Below are 20,805 nucleotides of genomic sequence, written 5' to 3'. Positions count from 1 at the left end.
TTCACCTCATGTGAAGCCTACCATATACCATATGTAAACATCATCCCACCTTTGATATTTGCCAAAGAAGCAGATTAAATTGAATGTAAACCCCCCCCCCCCCCCCACCACCACCAGGGGTGGACTGGTCACCTCCCATACGGGGCATCGTCCCGGTGGGCCGGTCCAGTCCGCTATCTGTGTTTTTTTTTGTTTTTTGACTAGTGATTGGAGGCAGACATAGCAACAGGTGACCAAAAATGGTCCAAAAGTGGCAAAAAAAAGTGTCAAGAAAGCAGTGAGAAGTGACTAAAATGTGCAAAAAGCAGTCAAGAGTGGCCAGAAAATGGGCAAATAAAGAGGAACCTGGTGTAAACGTTAGCTTTAATGAGCAAAATGTAGCAAACAATAGTGAAGAAGGGCAAAAATGTGAAACAAAAAGAGACAAAAGTGGCCAAAAAAATATGCTAGTGGTATTTATTTAGCTGGGATGTTTATTGGGATGAAAAGTGGCCAAAAAAATAAAAGAAAGGACAAAAATGGGATACAAGTGTCAAAAAGAAATTATATTTATTGGCTAAAGTCTGACAAAAGTTGCAAAATGGCCAAAGAAAACAGGTAAAAAAGTGGTTAAAAAGTTTTCCCCTTTTAAGGTTTTTGGGGGGAATAAAAATAAAAATGAAGACATGTTGAGAATCACTGACTTAACAACAGTTTCTACATGGTGTCACTGATAATGTAGTGGACTGGTCTGGACACAAAATGCCAGGACTAAGTTCTGGTCCCCGTCCTGCCCTGGCTATAGCCACGATATAGTTAGTCAGAACGAACTTAATTTAACAAAAATGCTGAGTATTTATGATGTGTTGTTGCAACTATTGCAACAACACATCATCAATATGGTAAAACTAACCTGTCTCACGACGGTCTAAACCCAGCTTACGTTCCCTGGGACTGTATCTGACTTTGGGAAAAGCTGCCAATTACTGTATGTCTTTGAATGGTTGTAAACAATACATCTTCCTGCCACATTAACATTAGATGCTGCGCTGCAAACGTATTTTGCAATATTAGAGGAAATTGGGACAATGGGGAGAGGAACTAAACGACCCACATGCTTTTGCCCCCGGGCGTTTATTGTGACGAACAAGGCGTAAAAGAGGGGGCGACCCCAGCAAACTGCAAATTGAATGCCTTTTTTTATGGTCAATGCGTTGTGATGAATGGAAGCATAGTAGACAACAGAGACCCTGACATCCTGTCTGGATGCTGCTTGTCGTGCTACGGTCTACAGTCATGGTTACAATGGTTACAGTGGTTACAATGGCCATTGATTCACAGCAGGTTCATAAACGCAGCCGGATCTGAATGGTGTACGTGTGCAGAGCTGAAAATGATTCATTCTTTACTCACAGCTGATCCTGCAGCTGCAAAACACTCGGCTGTTACTATTTCTGTCAAACTGCTTTAATACCCATTACACACAGCATAGTCAGGATACACACACACACACACACACACACACACACACACACACACACACACACACACACACACACACACACACACACACACACACACACACACACACACACACACACACACACACACCATTAGCAGCATGTCGACTCTATTCCTCTGCCCTGCTCCCTCCCTTTCACACACAAACACACACACTCAGGATTTTCTTAGTCGGTGGGCTGTGTGTGTGTGTGTGTGTGTGTGTGTGTGTGTGTGTCAGAGGAAGCTGAGAGAGAACAGTGAGGATGAAGATGAGGAGGAAAGAGAACGCCTATATTGTTGATCTGGGATAAAACTTTAGCTCCAGCTTGTTGAAGATGATTCCAGGTTGTTTTGTTGGAACAGGAAGAGCCGATGCTTCACCCAGAGCAGTTTGTGTCGTTGAAGAGCAGCAGATCAGGTTGTTGAGAGAGATCTCAGCAGATGGAGGAGAAGAACAGCTTCTATCCTCTTCTCTCTGTTTGAAGGCTGAGGCAGCACAGCCCATGGTGAGCAACGTGTTTGTTGAGCTGTGTTTGTTGTTGAAGTGTCTCATCTAATATTCTGATACAATTCGCTGAGTTGCGTAGAAGTTGAAACCACTGTGTGGTCATATAGTCATCATGTTGGTCCTTTGTTAGAAGAAAGTAGGGCTGGGCGATACATAGAGATTTAAGATATATTGAGTTTTCTATTTTGGCGATATAGAAAATATATATATTTCCATAGCTTATTTTGTAGTAAAATACTCATTTTAGAAGTCTCTGATTTAACTACTTAATGTCAGCACAGCATTAAAAGCACAGTTAGATGGATTACTGAGTGCGTCCTAACATGCCACACTACAGAATTCACTCACACGTGCTGTCCCTTCTAGGGGAAAAAGCTAAAAGTCACATATTGTGCAGCTTGTTTGTTAATAAATGTGCTTGTATGGCATTTTGAATCAACAAATTTAACCTATAATTGTCCTAGTCAGACTTTATTGAGTAGAAAATATTGATTTATATTGTATATCACCATTTAGAGAAAAAATATTAAGATATGAGTTTTGGTCCATATCATACAGCCCTAGAAGTAAGTATGTACATATGTATGCATACCCTCCTCTGACCAGAGAAACAAATAGTAAAGTAACAACTGTTGTGATGTGACATTAAACCTTAGACTCTTAAACCACACGCGGCTCTTTTCTTCCTCTCCTGTGGCTTCCTGACTAATAACCGTGTAACTCATGTCTACAGAATTAGTTAAAAAGGACGTCCTAAGAGAATATTTGTATGCTTGCATTACTATTTCAGTGTCTCATTAATTAACCTCCCATTGTCAGATCACAACAGCATCTTTAGGTTTGTTTTTATTATTTGCCACACTGTTAATAATCACAGATACCTTGGTAGTAGTGCATGGGCGATATATTGACATTCAAGATATGTCGAGTTTTGTATTTTCACGATTTAGAAAATAACAATATTGCCTATATCAAGATATATCTATATATTTTTTTTACTTTATTTTTATTTATACAATCACACAGTACAAATCACATCATATAAGTATTTAATATTATTCATAGAGTAGAGTCAAACAGTGTCCTTCTTTACAATTTTTCCATATTTCTGAGACATACATTTTGTACCAAAATACTCATTTTAGGAGTCGATGCTTTCGTTACGTCTCACAACAGCATGAAAAGCAGTTCACACTACAGAACTCACTCACACGTGCTGTCCTTTATAGGTGAAAAAGCCAAAAGTGGCACATATTGTGCAGCTGTTTCTTAATAAATGTGCCTGTGTGGCATTTTTCACCAGCAAATTTAACCCAGAATTGTCTTTTTGGTCAGATTTTGAGTTAAAAATATTAAGATTAATATTGTATATCGTCATTTTGAGAAAAAGTATCAATATATGAGTTTTGGTCCATATCGCCCAGCCCTACAAGGTATTATTTTAATTTTTAGATTTCTAAAAAGGACTTTATATTGATAAATTAAGGATAAAATCCACCAAAATGAATCTGAAATTTAGTTAATTTATTGATATGTTATTTCTTCTGATTCAGAGACATTTATTGTGCTACAGTTTTCCATTTGTACTCTACTACTGATGCCCGTCTCCAGAAAAACCTGAATGTAATGAAGGACTGATGTTACAGCTGTGGAATAAATCAGGAAGTATTGGATAACAGGATGACAAAATAAAAGATGAAGTGTGGACTTTCATCTTGAATGATATTAATCTGTGGCTTCCCTGGTTGATAAACAAGTTAAAGGTGTGTGTGTGTGTGTGTGTGTGTGTGTGTGTGTGTGTGTGTGTGTGTGTGTGTGTGTGTGTGTGTGTGTGTGTGTGTGTGTGTGTGTGTGTGTCTGTGTCTGTGTTTGTGTCTGTGTCTGTGTGTGTGCGTTTGTGTGTGTCTGTGTGTGTGTGTGTGTGTGTGTCTGTGTGTGTGTCTGTGTGTGTGTGTCTGTGTGTGTGTGTGTGTGTGTGTGTGTGCGTGCTCCTTTATTCACATTTCATAACTCAGCGTGCAGCTGATCAGTGGTGGCGCTCTAAGAGTAAACAGAGTTTGATCCGTGTTATATAAACACACTCTGACTAAAAGCTGAAGAGTTGAACTGATAGGGATGTGATTATCCACCAAGTGATGCACAAATTAAAAACCACAGTGATTTACGGGTATATTGATACAAAAAGGCTCCGACGCCCACACCAAAATAATTAAAATCTATATTATATTTTCATTGATTAGGAAGGAAACAAGGTAACCAATAGATAGAAAAGAAATGAGCTGATATACATTCGTTTTTAGTGTATTTTACAGCTGATTTAGGAGTCGTTATGAACAGAAAGCTAACACAGAATCGACCCGATAGTATTTTATGTGGTTTTATGTGACTCTTTATTGTACAGTATTTAACATTATAGTATTTTAGTGGCATTGATTGATTGATTGTTGGTTGTTTGTTTGTCTTTTTAAATGTTCACTGCACTTTGAGCTCTTTGCACATTTTTTTCCCAATGTGGTTTTACTGCAAACGGCTAATAAACTGAACTGAAGAGGAAGGTGAACTTTTATTAGGTTATTTATTTCAGGCTCAGTAATTTTGATTAATTCTAATTGAACTTTAGTAATTGAGAACGTAGTTGTAATTGACTTTCTGTGGCGGAAAAATAATTGTAATTTAGTTGTAATTGGAAAAAATGTTGGTCACTGTAATTGTAATTGAATTGTAATTGAACATGGGTAATTGAAAACATAATTGTAACTGAAAAATGTAATTGAGGCCAAATCTGCTCTTCTCTGTTATCTCTGCACTTGAGACAGACGCTGTTAAACCCTCTACTGGAAAATAATTTACAGATAAGGAGACATTAGATGACCTTGTATCACCTGAGTCGAACCCTTAAACCTGTGTGATGCTGAACACTAGATGTGCACGTGTAGGGCGTCCACCAAGAAGTTTGTTCAACCATCAGAAACTACCAAAGTATATCAATATTCAGTTTGACTCAGTTTATCGGCCCATTCACCACAACTCTATCGTGTGTCTGCAGAAACCCATGGCCATTTATTATAGACAGTGGTTATCCATACGGCTGCCGGATCAATATGCCGACATTCTATCCGTACACAGCACCCATATTTGGCCAGTTTAGGTCACGTGACAAATACTAAACCTTACCCTAAACCGAACCCTAAAAATTGTTGCGATATTGGGTTATAACCTAACCCTAACCCTAAGACGCTACGTACGTGTACTTTGGTAATCGTACAAATAGACTCTCTTTATTATATACAGTTGGTTTAATAAAATATTTTGTTGTCCATATGCAACTGATTTGAAAAATAGAAAAAGACAAGGAAATAACATTTTTGACATAAAAATAAATTGTTATTGGCAGGTGACGAGAGGATAACTTAGAGCTGACAAGGATTACTTTTTTTTCTAAACATACTTAATTTCTAATTCTAAAATCAGTTAAAACTGATACATTTCCCCCCAATTTCAAAGGCAAGTTTGAAGTACTGAAAGCTTTCTCTTGCCAGTGGAAAGCGGGTAATTATTAATGAAGAACTCAAGCAGTAAATATTTACCGTATTCTCCTGACTATAAGTTTGTACATTTTTCAATTCAAATTGAAGGAGCCACTTGTAGTCTGGAGCGACAGTAAAAACGTGAATTAGCGGTCAATAGAAAACAAAATAAGGTTTTAATTATAATTTATTGCAGCCAGAATATAAAATGTGAACCCCGTCATGAAATATCCAAACCATTTCATTTAAGTCGATCTGTTCTACCTCTATTTCTTAACATTTTGTTACTTAGAATTACTTTTTTCCTTTGTCTGAAAGCCTATTGATCAAAAAACAAACAGTGCATATACTGTATGTGATGAAGGTGAGTGTGACTGTGAGGATGGCTTTTTGCTGAACTGGTTCTGGAGGCAGTTTTCCAGCACCATCTGGACTCCTGAGCAGGCGCCTGTGATACTCAGGGATTGAGAGTGCACTTTTTAATCTGCGACCCGCTGCTTTGTGTGGGCGGCGTCTAATCTTGTTGATGGTGCATTTGACAAGCTGTTTCAACCTCTGCTCACATTCAAAAGTGCTGACGGCTTTCACACCCAATGCTACCTACTCCCACTATGCTCCAAAGTGTCCACTGCAAACACCCAAACTTATGAATGAAACAGACACATTACTGTCCTACATATCATTATAAATATGTTCATAAAATACTTTAAAAAACAAAATAAACCTAGCGACAACAAATGGTATTGAAAGGCCTGCTCGATATAATAAAACTCTTACATTTGTAAGAATTTAACAAAACCATATATGATATTGCACAATCCAAAACTGAAGCTACATTTCCATCACCCTTCGGAATGTGCAAAATCGAAATAGCGCAATAAAAACTGGTAATGGAAACACCAGAATATTGAAAAAACACTGAAATATTGCTAAAAAGTTTTTACACTTTCATGAGGACGAATTTCACACGTTTTGATATTGAAATGTGACGCAAAAGAGCCATGGAAACACTTCACAGAATGTGACGTACATGGTCACAAGACCACTTTTCTCTGAGAAAACATGGCGCGGTACGTGTAAACAGAAGAGGAGACCGTGGCATTTCTTTGCATTATACTTAAAAATCATTAGACATGAAACAACAAAGGAATACGTGTGTTATAAAGGAATACGGTGCGTTCATCTTCCTGCAGCAAAGTCTCGTGGGATGAGATATCACGGGAGTTATGAGGCTTCTGCCCAAAACAACCTTAAATGGAAACACATTCAACGTGCACTTGTACAAATAAATATCACTTTTATTTTGCAAAAATCTGTAATGGAAACCCAGCTTGAGTTACAAAGATCCCAAACAAAGAGCGTTAAATCAAGAGTGGATAAATTCATTTCTCAAGCAATAGGAAATGTTGCAAGTGTTCACAAATGTGAATACAGGCAGGAAAAACACCATATGTGAGAAAGTCAATGCACAAGGGCAAAAAGCTGATGAAGTGAAGAAAAGATGGACAGATGGAAAAAGAAGCACACGTATTCAAAATGACCTCCGAGTCAGAATCAGCCTCTAACTGACAAAGGACTTGTTTAACAGTGAAACAACTTATCTATCCACTCTCCATCTTTGAATAGAGAGCAGATCATTTTCAAAGTTAATGACTGTTATATTCAGCAATGCACCCTGTTTGTATGACATCTTCCCTTTCTGTTTGAGTACTTTCATAGTTGCCGTCAGTGCAGGCCTGTTGCTAGGGGCGGGCCATGGGGGGCTCGGCCCGCCCAGCACAAGCATTGTGCCCAACCACTTGTGACACAGGTTTTTATTTTATTTTAATTAAAAAAAGCTCAAGAGTGTTGGTGTGCGCTCGCAAGAGCATTGGTGTGTGTTTGGAAGAGTGGTGCACGCAACAGCGTCGGTGTGTGCATGCTTGAGGATCAGCGTGTGTGTGCAAGAGTGTTGGTGTGTGCGCAAGAGTTGGTGTGTGCGTGCAAGAGCGGTGCACGCACGAGAGTCAGTGTGTGTGTGCAAGAGCATTAATGTGTGCGCGCAACAGCATTGGCGCAAGAGCTTTCGCGCAAGAGTGCCCATTCATGTCAGAGGGGCGATGTCGTTAATATCTCAAATGATGTTTTTGTCGTAATGGAATGACATATATCTGCAATGTTCATTTCAACCAGGCAGCATTGAATTGTGGAAACCTCTATAGCAGTGGTTCTCAACCTTTTCAGCCCACAACCCCCAAAATAAAGGTTCCAGAGACCGGGGACCCCCACTGTACCTGAAGGTGTATGTATCCTGAATAAACTGCAACATATTGTGCCAGCTTGGTGCAAATTATCAAATCAGTGCCTCTGTATATATCTGAGCCCATTATATTGAGTATGGAATTGTGTCAGTGATGCTAAAAATTAAAATGTAAACTAATAATAAATGTGCCCACCCATGCTTTTTACATGCCCCTCTAAAGACCGAGGTCTGGCGATGGGTCTGCGTCAGTACCATGTGAAGGCTGAAACATAATTTCAGTCTTCTTAGTATTTACCTGCAGTCTAAAGCTTATCCAAGTGACTCCATCCTGTATATCATGTGAGCTGAAGAACTCATAGAAAAACAGTTTAAAGTGAAACCAATCTTTAGACTTCAGGTTGTCCCTAAATGCTCCACCGGCATTAATCATCAGTGCTGGTTTTCTCCATAAATACAAGCCCAAAGTACGAGATGCCAAGTAGGACAGCAACGAGGTTGGGCTCAGAAAGACAAATGAATGAAGTGATCCATGGTGAATAGCAGAAAAGCAGCCAGGAGCAACATCAGCTCCTAATGAACACAAGCCACTATGACAGAGCGGCCCCTGCTTTACTGTGTTTGAGTACTCAACTCTGGGACTGGAGACGCGGCTCTGTGCTGTGTTTTCTGAATCCATCAACTCCGTCAGCAGGATTAACGTGAGGTGAGATGGCGTTTGGGTAAATCCTTTCTCTTGCCTCCATAAACACGTTAATGCTCTCGCTCACTCTCTCGCTGCTGAAACAATCATCAACACTGCAAGATGTCGGGGGTCACATTTTCTGCAGGTCTGATGAAACACTCGCTCATCCTCTGACACTCTCAGCTTGATGATTTAATGTGTCTCACAGCTGATTAAACTCTTGTTATTGCACTGCGTATTGTAGATGTAGTGCTAAAATTCCATATAATAAAAACTCCAAATCCAACAGCATATTCCACAGAAAACGCTAGTGTCACTAAAAACTGTCAGACAGGGTTGGTGTCATTTATATTGTTCAGTTCCAATTACACAATTAAATTACAATATTTTTTGTATCCTCAGAAAGTCAATTACAATTGCGTTCTCAATTACTAAAGTGCAATTACAATTACTGAGCCTGAAATAAATTACCGAATAAAAGTGAACCTTCCTCTTGTGTTAGCTTTCTTTTAGCATCTATGATAACGGGTCCTAAATCAGCTGTTAAATACACTAAAAACTAATATCTATCATCTAATTTCTTTCCTATCTATTGGGTTAACTTGTTAGGCTTCCTAATCAATGAAAATATAGGTTTTAATATTTTTTCAAAGATTAAAATGTGGGAAAGCTTGATTAGAAACATGTTTTAATAATTGTTTACTACATACTGTATGTGTAGAATAGAATTTTCATGGCAAATACTATTACAAAGTCAATTATCTGAACTCAATTACAATCTCATTATGATTACGACAGCAACAGATATAAATTACAATTACAATTATAATTACACCATCATTGTAATTAATTATCAATTATGCAATTACACAACCCTGACTCCCTCTCTCAGCACTTTCACACTTACAAGACAAGTGGTGCAATACACAAGAAGGGACTATAAGCCAAAGCCTTAGCGACATAATGAGTCGGGCTAAAACGAACATGAACTGAAGCAAAGCAAACACAGCCTAGCTACGATTTCAACCATCAACAAACATCAGTGTAGAAATCAAACACCACAAAGCCCGTGAACATCAACAAACAAAATAAACCCACAGACTCTTCTCCCCCCAGTTTTTCTCTTAAAGGTCAAAGCCACACCTGTCAGAAGCAATTTAAACTTTAAGGGTTGACGTCAAAATTAGTATGTAGTGCTTCCACATTATATAGTATGGAAAGATTGAGTACGCAAGAAATACCCAGATGTATACTATATTGGGACATTATTGAAGTGTGCACGGTGGGTACACTAGTCATATATGTTGTGGGACCGGTTTCAAACGTCCCATTTTCAAAACAAAAGCATCTCTACTTGTCTTCCATTACTTTTTTTAACGCTTTTGTAAATGGGGCTCTTGTTTTGAAGTTACCCAGAAGTTTGGTCAGTAGCACAATGGCGGGTCTCCAAAAATCTTTCAAATGTCAGCATGAAATGTGTTTCTGCAAGTTTAATGGATCAAATGACCAGATGAATCAACACAGATATTTAGCCTCAGTGTGCTTCAGGTTTTTGTCGTTCTAGGTTTGAAATGCATTTTGGGAAACTTGAAAATACTGTATAGTTCAGTAGAAATGGTCATCATTTGTCATTATCCCAACCATACTTATAGTATATAGTAGACAGTATATACTCATTGTGTATGCCATTTTGAACACAGCCACTCTCTGAATGTATGTGTATCTGTTAAGGTCAAGTGTCCTCCATCCTGTGCAAGTTTATACTATGGAGGAGTGCAATAACTTAATTAACCACTCATATTAATTAGGGTGTGATGGTAAAAGTCCTTTACCTAGCTACAGATTACAGTAAAAGTAATAGATTGTTAGTGAAGCCAAAACTAAAGTAAAGATGTTTCTTCCTAATACTGTAATAAAGGTTCATACGTAAATCTGCATTCACAGAGAATATCCTCGTAAACTCACACTGTTTGGCCTTGTGCTGATAAAGTTGAATCATTTTTATTCTCCCCAACTGCCTTAGAGCCCACTTTTCTACCTGCATTGTAACGTCTGCTGTTTGCTTATTTCAAACGAAGCCTGAAGGCGTCTTTACACGGCACGCAGAGTGGCTGGCATCTTTGTGCCAACACAACAAAAGGCAGCTCTCAACCACAGAGAGGCCTTGAGGCCATGTTTCTCCTTCCCTGGAAAACAACCACGACAGGGAAACTCTCTGGATAGCTTCGCTCTGCACGTCTGACCACAAACAAACATTAGGCAGATATCAGCGAAAGAGAGATTAGAAGTAATCCAATATACAAACACTTTATGTAGGTTTTTTAGGCCTCTGTACTTGATTATTTACTTTCACTTCTTACATGAAGCATCAATAGCTGGGTTTACATTACAGATTTTCACTGAATAAAAGTAATTTCTTAATGTCGACAAAAGTATAATTACAATTTGAACGTGTTTCCATTGAATGTTACTTTGGAGTCTCATAATAACTCCCGTGAAATCTCATCCCACGAGACTTTTCTGCAGAAAGACAGACGCTCAAAACCTCCTTATAACACTCTGTTTTCCTTTGTTGTTTCACGTCTAATGTAGCACTAATGATTTTAAAGTATAATGCTAAGAAATGTCCGGGTCTCCTCTTCTGTACACGTCATGTTTGCTCGGAGAGAAGTGGTCATGTGACGAGGTACGTCACGCTCTGCGACGTGTATTTGTTGAAAAAGTGTTTCCATGACGCTTTTGCAACACATCTTAATATCAAAATGTCTGAAATTCCTCCTCATGAAAGCGTCAAAACTTTTTATCGATATTTGAGTATTTTTTCAAAATTCAGGCATTTTCATTACCAGTTTTTATTGCGCTATTTAGATTTTGCGCATTTTCAAGGGTATTGGAAACACAGCTATAGAGAGGAGAGGCGTCTGCTATTGAAGCTGCGTTGCCAGGTTGGGTTTTGTGAAGTGTCTGGGTTCTACCCGGTAAAGTAAATCTAATGGAAAGTTAGCTAATCAAGCTAGCAGCAGCCTGATTATAGTAAACAAACACCATAAAAAGCAAATGGACTGATATGCATGGAGTAGTAAAGAGGTCTAAGTACAAACCTACGGGAAAGATGTGAAACTCTTTATCATAATGTATCCGGAACTAAAGCCCGCCCCCGGGCATGATCTGTTGATAGACAGTTGGCACCAATACACCAATAGCACACCTTTTGGGGAAAAAGGGCATGTTATTGGGTGAAAAAGTGCCAATTACCACTAATTCAAAGCAGCCTCAGATCCAGGCACTTGACTTATAGCCCACGGTAACTTATCAGTCAATTTCTTGGAAGCTATCAATAAATCTGTGGATTGTGTGTTTAAATGCAATTTAAATTGAATGGAATGTATTACCATTGTTGGTATTTTGCTTTGTATACCTGTATATCTCAAGTTACTGATTATTAGTTTGTCAGTTATTCCCTCCCACTATTATAAGTGTACATGGATCCTATCTATTATTTTGAACATCTCTGATTGTTTGTCTCTGTTGGAGTTTCCTTGTACACAAATAGTTTTTTTTTGTTTCTTTTGTTTTCTTGACCCTGCACAAAAAAAAAAAACAAATAAATGAAATGAATGAAATGAAATAAATCTGTGCAACCTATATTCAGGAAAATATGATAGTTACTGTTTGAAGGACATTGTCACTGTTCATTCATTAAACAATAAAATGCAAAATATGACATAAAACAAATACAAGAAAATTGGAAAAAGAACTTGCAAGGAATCTCAAAAGGGTGGGATTCGAGCTCTGACACTGAGTACCAAGGATGTTTGATGGCAATGGGTGGCAGAGTGATGGTGAGTGGAGGGAGAGGTGGTGCAGTAGTGACACCCAGACTTCATGTTAAGGGACAGGAAAACTTAGGAGCTGTCGATCATCTGGGAGAAACTTTGTGCAATAAAAGGCATTTTTTCCCCTCAATGGCTTTATAAATGATGTGCTGTGTATGTGCTGTGTCTACAGTGAACAGGAATCAGAGGTAAGGATGAAAACAGAATTCCCATGTCGGTGTTGCTAGAAAACCTGCAGATAAATTCACTCCATTGTCGAGAGTCTTGTGTGTGTTTTTAGCGAGTAAGGCAGACTGAAAAGGATTAAGGACAAAGAGCAAAGAGCAGTGAGGCAGGCCCTTTAAGCTGCACATGTTTCTTAAATCTGCCCATACAGCACACTGCACCTAATCCTTTGAATTAAGTTGTACTGTTCATGGAGACAGGGAGGTTAAAAAACCAGAGCTTGATTTAAAAAACACTTACTTTAATAGAAAAGTTGTTTTTTTAAGTCCTATTTTTAATAAAACTATCTATTTTCCACCATTCGGATTGGACTGAGCAATATTTCCAAGTTAAAGGTAAAGGTAAGGCTTTTTAAGGTAATTTTGTCTAGTTGAATGAAGTGTGAATTCAAACCCAACAGATCCACATGTTAGCACAGTTCTCCTAGGAGATCCTTGTTGTGTAACAGTGAAACTTACACTGCGTTTAGTCAGTGTTTGGACTCCTACAGGCTTTTTGTGAGCTCTTAGCAGGTAAAAATACAATCACAGCATTCCCACGCATGTAACCCGGCAAACAGCAGCGGAAGTTATGAAAACCCTTAAAAAGTAACATGGCATTGGGGCATGACAGTGGGTTACATGTTTGAATGGATGCATGAACACAGGAAATCCGACTGGGGTATCTTCTCCTGTGTTGTTATCTGAACATGTTTTGCATCAAAAATCTATTTTAATGGTAGAAAATCATGTTGAATATACCTTTCCTCCCTATGCACTTATAGGACAAAAGCCTGCAACTATTTAAATATCAATAATCCATGATATACAGTTTTACTAGTAACTGTTTGTTGTTTGATGCTTAAGAAGACTGAAATGTAGTCAAAGAATGTCAATGAAAATGCTGGAAGGCCACCTGATTGTCACCATGCTTTTGTCAGCAACTTGAGTGATACTTTTGACCAGGGGTGCCCTAATACATCCATCATGTTTGACCAGTAAATTTTTACTCCTTCCGCCCACAAACCCTGGTTCACCACAATGTACTGTACGTACGTGGATCTGCCAGGTTGAAAATGCGTCAGTGCTTTTGTCTACAAAGGAGCAGCTTTGAGACCTAATCCTGTGTCTTTCCTAATATAATTTCAAACTTTTATTAACAGTGTCACACATAGTTATATGTTCATTGAAAAAGTAGCTTGGGAACAGAGAAATCTAGGCGCCACTGCTCTCAACCAATTAAATAATCCCATTTCCACTGCAATAACCAATGAAGGACAAAACATTCAAAACCAAAAACACATGAAAAAAAATATGGTAAAATGGACTTTATTTATACAGCGCTTTATCCCCACACTGAAGTAGTCTCAAAATGCTTTACAATATCGGCTCATTCACACAGCTGCCGTGCAAGTGGATAGTGGACTACTGGGAGCAACTTAGAGTTCAGTGTCTTGCTCAAGTTTACTTCGACACATAGACAGGTATACTGGGATCGACCTCCCCAACCTCTGGATCAGAAGATGACTCCTCTACCACCTGAGCCACGGTTGCTATTTGCTATTTAAGAATTGTTTATTTTGATAATCACTATTGCTGTACAACTATGCAGTGATGTCGGAGCAGGCCATTGACCTAACAATGAATTAGTGATGGGTCATCTCATTCTTGTTCACTTTTGTTTGTTCTGAAGGAGCCTCTTGGACGCTGGATGGTGGTGTGATTTGGCACAGAAAACACACAGTCGAGTGCCAGCCTGAACGGGCAGCACAGTTTATGTGGCAGACATGAGGAAACCGTACCAGTGCCGACAAAGTGATGGGGAGGATGTGGGTGAGTGACACTTTCTCAACAGATCCCTTACATCAGCTTTTGTGGATCAGTGTTTTCATGCAATTGAGCAAAATGTATCAGTTCATCAAATAAAAACAGAGTAAAATATTTGTCAAGATGCCTTCATTAGGTATTCAGTCAGCATTGTTGGTCTTTTTCAGGTTGCGTGTCGCTCTTCGTGCTGCTGTCGGTTCTTTGTGGCTTTCTGGGCTCCGTCGCAGGCTGTCCTGGTATTTGCACTTGCTACAGTAACACGACCGACTGCTCGGCTGCTGGTCTTCTCTCTCTGACTCCCATTTTGAGCATGCTGGGACAAGACATTGTAGCTCTGCGTCTACCCCAGAACAATCTCTCCTCTCTGGGGAAGGAAGAGCTGTTGAACCTCAGCAGCTTGGAGATCCTGGATCTCTCCCTCAATCACCTCTCCACCCTCCAGCCAGGAGAATTCTCCATCCTCAGCCACCTGCACTGGTTAAACATTTCCTCAAACTTTCTTGGGATACATCTGGCATCCTCTGACATCAACAACAGCTCCATCCTGGTCCAGGGCCATGACGTGGGTCAGGGAAACACTGGCTTGAGCAAAGATGCTTTCAAGGGTCTGTGCCAGTTGCGGGTGCTTGACTTGTCTTCCAATAGCCTCCTGTGGCTTCCAAAGGGTCTACTGGATGGTTTGCAGAGACTCGTGTGGTTGTCCTTAGCCAGAAACCGACTAGGGACCCTGGACAGAGTCACTTTTGAACCTCTACTAGCCTTACAGGAGCTCCAGCTGTTGGGAAACCTCTGGGAGTGTGACTGCAAGCTGAAGGACTTCAAGCATTGGTTGGAGTGGTTGATTTATAGAGGTAAGACTCAAACACTCAATGCCTCCTTGTTGTAATTCTATGCAATGAAAAGAATTACAAGAGGAAATCTGCTGGATATAGAATGTGCTCTGATCACAAAAGATAAAGACCATAATAAATGTGACAAAAAAAAGCTTCAGCAGCTTCAAGCTCTCTGCATTTAAAGAGTAACTAAACCACAAGGATTTAGCAGAAAAAAATGGTTTTGGGGTTTAGTTATTCTTTAAAAAAAAAACAGCCTACCAACCTCTACATCTGTAAATGTATCCGGCTACGGTTCATATCTCTGAAAGGTTATAAATGATGTGTCTTTGTCAGACACAGAGTAGATGTTAAAGACCATAACATTAGTTTTCATCTTTGTTACTTTTCCCCCCCTCTGCACTTTATAATGTCTGCCACAGATGGACAGGTAGATGCAATGCAGTGCAGTTTTCCCGTGAGTCTGAAGGACAGGGACATCCGAAGTATCCCCACAGAGATGTTCAGCTTATGCCTCCAGAATCCAACCAAAGACGGCGTCCTGATAAGTCACGCCACCCGGCCTCCCTGCCCTCCCGGTCGCATCAGCAGCACAGACGAGTGCGTGCGCCAACGCTACCGGCCAGTTAGCGTGCGCAGAGCCCATGGGACGCAGATCGTTGCAGGTGTAGTTTGCGGAACAGTGTGCATCATGATGGTGGTGGCTGCCACCTACGGCTGCATCTATGCATCGCTGATGGCTCGCTACCAGAGGGAGATGAAGAACCGTGGACAGCCTCTGATAGCCGAGTCCTCTGCTGACACGGACCTGGAGGACGGGCAGATGTCTTCGCCCGCCTCGCTGCAGGAGATTCCATCCAAGGAGGCATGCGGCTTTGTGCATGGCTATCGAATCAGCAGTTTCTGATCCACACGTGGGTGTTTCCTCTCCTGATGATTCATCCCCTGGTTCATCACTTAAACTGTATATGAGGTCTCTGCTCAGAGCTGCTGTGTTGACGGTTACTCGGCAAAGCCTGGCTGCACTGCTAAGGGTGTCCCAATACGATATCGATATTGGATATCGGTTTGATATCAGCAATAAATGAGTATCAGATTATATCGGCCTGCATCTACAGTCAAGGTTGGGGTCAATTATAACTGTAATTGCATAATTGATTATTAATTACAATTATGGTATAATTCTAATTGTAATTGTAATTTAAAAAAATCTGTTGTAATTAAATTGTAAATGAGTTTAGATGAAAATTCTATAAAAATTGTCAATTACTGTACAATTTAATGCAAAACTAGGGAACCATGATACAATTCTATATGTACAGTTCTACACATATGTAGTCAACAATTATTAGAACATGTTTCATATCAAGCATTCCCACAATTGACAATTTAATAAAATTTAAACCAATAGGGTATACTGATACAAAAGAGGCTCAGATGTCCACACCAAAAATATTAAAACCTATATATTCATTGATTAGGAAGCCTAACAATGTAACCAATAGATAGGAAAGAAATTAGATGATAGATATTTGTTTTTAGTGTATTTTACAGCTGATTTAGAACCCGTTTTTAATAAGAAATGCTTACAGAAAGCTAACACAAGAGGAAGGTTCACTTGTATTAGGTTAGTCACTTTAGGCTCAGTAATTGTGATTAATTCTAATTAAACTTTAGTAATTGAGAATGTAATTGCAATTGACTTTCTGAGGATAAAAAAATTAATTGTAATTGAATTGTAATTGAAAATAATGCTGGTCACTGTAATCGTAATTGATTTGTAATTGAACATGGATAACTGAAAATGTAATTGACCCCAACCCTGATCGCGACACCCTAAAAAGGCAAGCTGTGGTTTTAAAGCCTAACAAACCTCATTTTGTTTCTTTCACAGTGTCTTTGTAGCAGCTTCAGCACAAGATCCAAAAGTATTTTTTTTTTCCCTTATGTTTGAAACCTTTTTCCATCAGTGTTTAATGTACCATGGTTTATGAGCGTCAGTTAAACTCAATGAAGTCAAAGTAAAACTGGAGCTGTGCTGCCACCTAGTGGAAAACCCTTACTCTACAAGAACTACAAACTCCAATAAATAATAAAAATCAATAAGTGAGTAAAATCTGTCTCAGTAATCGTTAGCTTTGAGTTTTATGTGGGGATTCATTTTCTGAGATAAGCACATGAACTGATAGCTGAGGTTCATTTAAGGACTGTTAACTATGCTGAATATAATAAATTGTATTTTTTGCCAAACCTGTTCTTTTCCATGGAATAAAATCCCAAGTCATGAAACTATCACAACTGTTATTAGAAAGAAAAACACATGGATCAGTCTCAGAGATGAGATAGTTTTAGTGCTGCTAGATTAATATCTCTTTGAATGAGCTTGTGTGTACAGTATATTCCTTATAGTGAGAAAAATAACAAGTTAAATGAAACACAGATACAATCTAGTGAATTAAGTACTTTTATAGAAGTGCATTTAATTTGTTTATTTTCCAACAAAAAGTCATTATATTGTCTATTCACTGCTGTCCTAAGGTTGTCAGATATGGGTTTTTTGCGTTTGTTTTGCAGGAACTTCATGTTTGTCATTGTTTAGAAACTCCTCAACTCAGAATCAATTGTAGCATGTATCGCTCAGATAATTTAAGAAAAATTAAGTATTAATACCGGATGGAATTTCCTACATTATATACCTCTTGGAAAGTGCAGATGAATAAATTCAAACTCTTTTTGAGGATTGTGTCTATGAATAAATGTAAGAAAATAAGAGAAGTACACTCACCACCAGCTATGGAGGTTTTCCCTTCAGACGATACGGTCACTGAAGTTGTGGCAATGACGTACTTCACTCCTGAGGAGGGAACAAGAGCCTTAAAACAAGCGGATAAATCAGGTTTTCTCTACAACTGAGTGTTCAGTCACACACCTTTATCAACAACGGGGTAATAGTAGAAAACTCCAGGAGTGTTTTCCACAGCCAGACGGTACCACAGCGGGAAGTGGTCCATGGTGAACAGATTGTCTTTATCGGCTGGCGTCAGAAACCTCCTGCAAAGGAGAAATTCCACTTTGTTTGAAAATGATCTAAACTTTGGGAGGATTTAAAGGAGAAAGATTATAGGAAAAGGTAAGATTAGATAGTATACTTTAATTGTTCCACAATGGGAAAATGATGGCGCGTTTCCATTGGCGGTATAGACTCGACAAGGCTCCGCACTCCTCGCTTTCGGGACCCGATACTGTTTTTCTGGAGCGTTTCCATTGAGCACCAACCTGACACGTGAAACTGCCAGATTCAACAGATTGCAGTTTTTTGCTGTAATTCTCACAAGATCACCAACAAAAATCAATGGCGGCCAAATGCTTCTTCTCTACTCTTCGCTGTGATGATTCTCTGAGTGTCTCCTTTGTTCCTACGTCACATTTTAAAACCAGGGCTGCTTTTTTTGGAACCTCAACTAAGCAGATACTGAAAAAGGCAGCACCAGGTACCATGGAGGAGGTACTTTTTCCCTGTGGAAACAGGAAAAGAAGAGTAGAGCCGAGTCAAGTAGAGAACATACCGCCAGTGGAAACGCGCCAATATATCCTGACAGCAGCAATAATTATGGGAAGGAAGGTCTTTGTATACGTATAACAAAAGTGAAACAATGCTGAACTAAATAAGATAAAACAATAAATTAGTTTTTTTACTTATAGAATGATTTCAGTCAAAAATACAGAAATAAGAAGATGAAAACTACAAAATAAAAGAAAAACCAATAACAACCCTTGTTTGTTCCCTGACTCCTGATACTGGCTTTATCACCTGACCTACCATCCAACATAAAGAGTCATACCTAAAGAGGCTGGGATTCAAACCCTGACCACTAATCATCTACCTACTGTCCCATCCAGCTGCATCGGTGTCCATACTGTGAGTCCAACTCACGCTGTCTGGGTGAAAACCAGGAATCCTGACCTGAATTTGTTAAAACACTTCCATAAAATGTCTTGTTGAATCAAATTGTGAACATGACATTTCTAAGTATCTGTATTATTACTGTTAGCACTTCTGTCTCACAGCAGGACGAACTAGGTTCGATTCCTGGGCAGGAAACTGTCTGTATAGTGCAGAGGTGGGCAACTTCTATAACAGCGGGGGCCACAAAAATGTTTGTTTGATCGAAGGGCCACATGATCAACATTCATATCAGCATTTAGAATAAAGACCAATCTGTTTTTCTGTCACTCTCTGTATGTTTGTTGTTGTTTTGCTTTTATGATTGCATTTTGTGCATTTCTGCTGTTCTTTTGTGCATTATTCTGGAAAATGTATGTATTTTGGAGAAATATTTTGTATTTATGTTGTCATTTTGTGTTATTTGGAGTAATTTTGTGTACTACTATTGTCGTTCATTTTTGTTGTAGTTTTGAGTGTTTTTGGAGTATTTTCTGTGTGTTTCTTGTCTATACTGGATTTTCCTATAATGTTGTAAGTCTTTGTATTTTTTTTAATGTATTCTTGCTTATGTTTTGTGTATTTTTCTATCATTTGTACATATACTTTTGGGGCCGCATGTGGCCCCCGGACCACCAGTTGCCCATGTCTGGTATAGAGTGTGCCTGTTCACCCTGTGCTTGCATGGGATAGACCAATTTCCTTCCACAATGCAGAAACATGTGTTAGGCTACATGGGGTAATAAGTGTGTGTCCCTTCTGTACAGAATGTACCTGCCTTACGCCTACTGTGAGCCGCAGATAGACACCAGCAGACCCATTAGTCATTATTTGAACTGGATGGCTGCATCTAATTGACTTTATTCTTTAAACTGTGAATTATGAAAAAATCACTTTATAATGGTTTTGCTGCAGTGATAGTACATTCCTTTAGCCTCATTCAGAGGGCCAAAGTTGAAAAAGTTTTGTTTCCAAATGTGGGAGTTGGATTTTCCCCTCCTCATGAGTCATAAGGCAGAAACTCCTCCTCCTGACAATCCTGGATCCTCCTACCTTACGTAAGAATGTGAGCTCCTCCCTCTCAAACTACCTCACAGGTAAAACAAACATGGCGAATGCAGGTTGATAATACAGTTAATATCTTTACGTTCAGCATGAGCGCTCACAATCAGTTTCTATCTTAGCAGCCCTTGTACTGCCTCGTATCGTCTTTCAGATGTATTTGTGACCCAATGCGACGCAGCAGTAGGACAAAACAACGGACTATCGTCTTAAATGGACTATTCCTGTTGTCAGAATAGGTGAGGAGGGCAAGGAAGTGACGTAGCAGCTCATGTGAGTGTTTTAAACAGCTGACCACTTACTTCCCTGCGGTGCAGCTTGAGCGCTCACAATCAGTTTCACTTTTAGTAGCCGTTATACTGCCTTGTATCTCCTTGATGGGATGATCTGACGTGTTTGTGACCCAATGCGACGCAGCGGTTGGACAAAACATTAGACTATCGTCTTAAATGGACTATTTCTGTGGTCAGTAGAAGTGAGAAGGAGAAGGAAGTGATTGTTTAGTCTCCTGCTGCTGTGATAAACACACACGCTGAAGCAGTGCTGAAGCAGTGTGTGTGTTTACGCCTACTCAATCAATAAATCAATCAATCAATCTTTTATTTGTATAGCGCCAAATCATAACCAATGGTATCTCAAGACACTTTACAGTAGAGCAGT

The 20,805-nt window shown here is 39.3% G+C and overlaps 2 protein-coding genes across 2 annotated transcripts in view; one reads left to right on the top strand and one right to left on the bottom strand.

The window, feature by feature from the left end:
* LOC114464959 (voltage-dependent calcium channel subunit alpha-2/delta-4-like) overlaps nucleotides 1-20,805 on the bottom strand; it is a 77,715-nt gene that overhangs the window by 23,628 nt on the left and 33,282 nt on the right. Inside the window, exons 26-27 of the mRNA XM_028449646.1 lie at nucleotides 18,070-18,191; nucleotides 17,926-17,994 (exon numbers count right to left, since the gene is read on the bottom strand). Of these exons, the coding sequence (XP_028305447.1) occupies nucleotides 17,926-17,994; nucleotides 18,070-18,191 (191 nt within the window). The remainder of the gene's footprint in view (nucleotides 1-17,925; nucleotides 17,995-18,069; nucleotides 18,192-20,805) is intronic.
* LOC114464964 (leucine-rich repeat and transmembrane domain-containing protein 2-like) lies at nucleotides 14,202-16,047 on the top strand. The gene is made up of 3 exons (XM_028449652.1): nucleotides 14,202-14,313; nucleotides 14,475-15,158; nucleotides 15,563-16,047. The coding sequence occupies exons 1-3, from the start codon at nucleotides 14,268-14,270 to the stop codon at nucleotides 16,045-16,047; spliced, it is 1,215 nt and encodes a 404-aa protein (XP_028305453.1). The 5' UTR covers nucleotides 14,202-14,267.

This window comes from Gouania willdenowi, chromosome 6 (genome assembly GCF_900634775.1).
Source record: "Gouania willdenowi chromosome 6, fGouWil2.1, whole genome shotgun sequence".
NCBI lineage: Eukaryota > Metazoa > Chordata > Actinopteri > Blenniiformes > Gobiesocidae > Gouania > Gouania willdenowi.
The sequence above is the reverse complement of the archived record's forward strand: the minus strand, read 5'-3'. Positions and strand labels throughout refer to the sequence as shown.

Bases quoted from the DNA above. Each gene is read 5' to 3' on its own strand.
- LOC114464964 (XM_028449652.1), top strand. From the start codon at position 14,268: ATGAGGAAACCGTACCAGTGCCGACAAAGTGATGGGGAGGATGTGG. The intron at 14,314-14,474 runs GTGAGTGACACT...GGTCTTTTTCAG, and splicing joins AAGTGATGGGGAGGATGTGG to GTTGCGTGTCGCTCTTCGTG. The intron at 15,159-15,562 runs GTAAGACTCAAA...TGTCTGCCACAG, and splicing joins GGAGTGGTTGATTTATAGAG to ATGGACAGGTAGATGCAATG.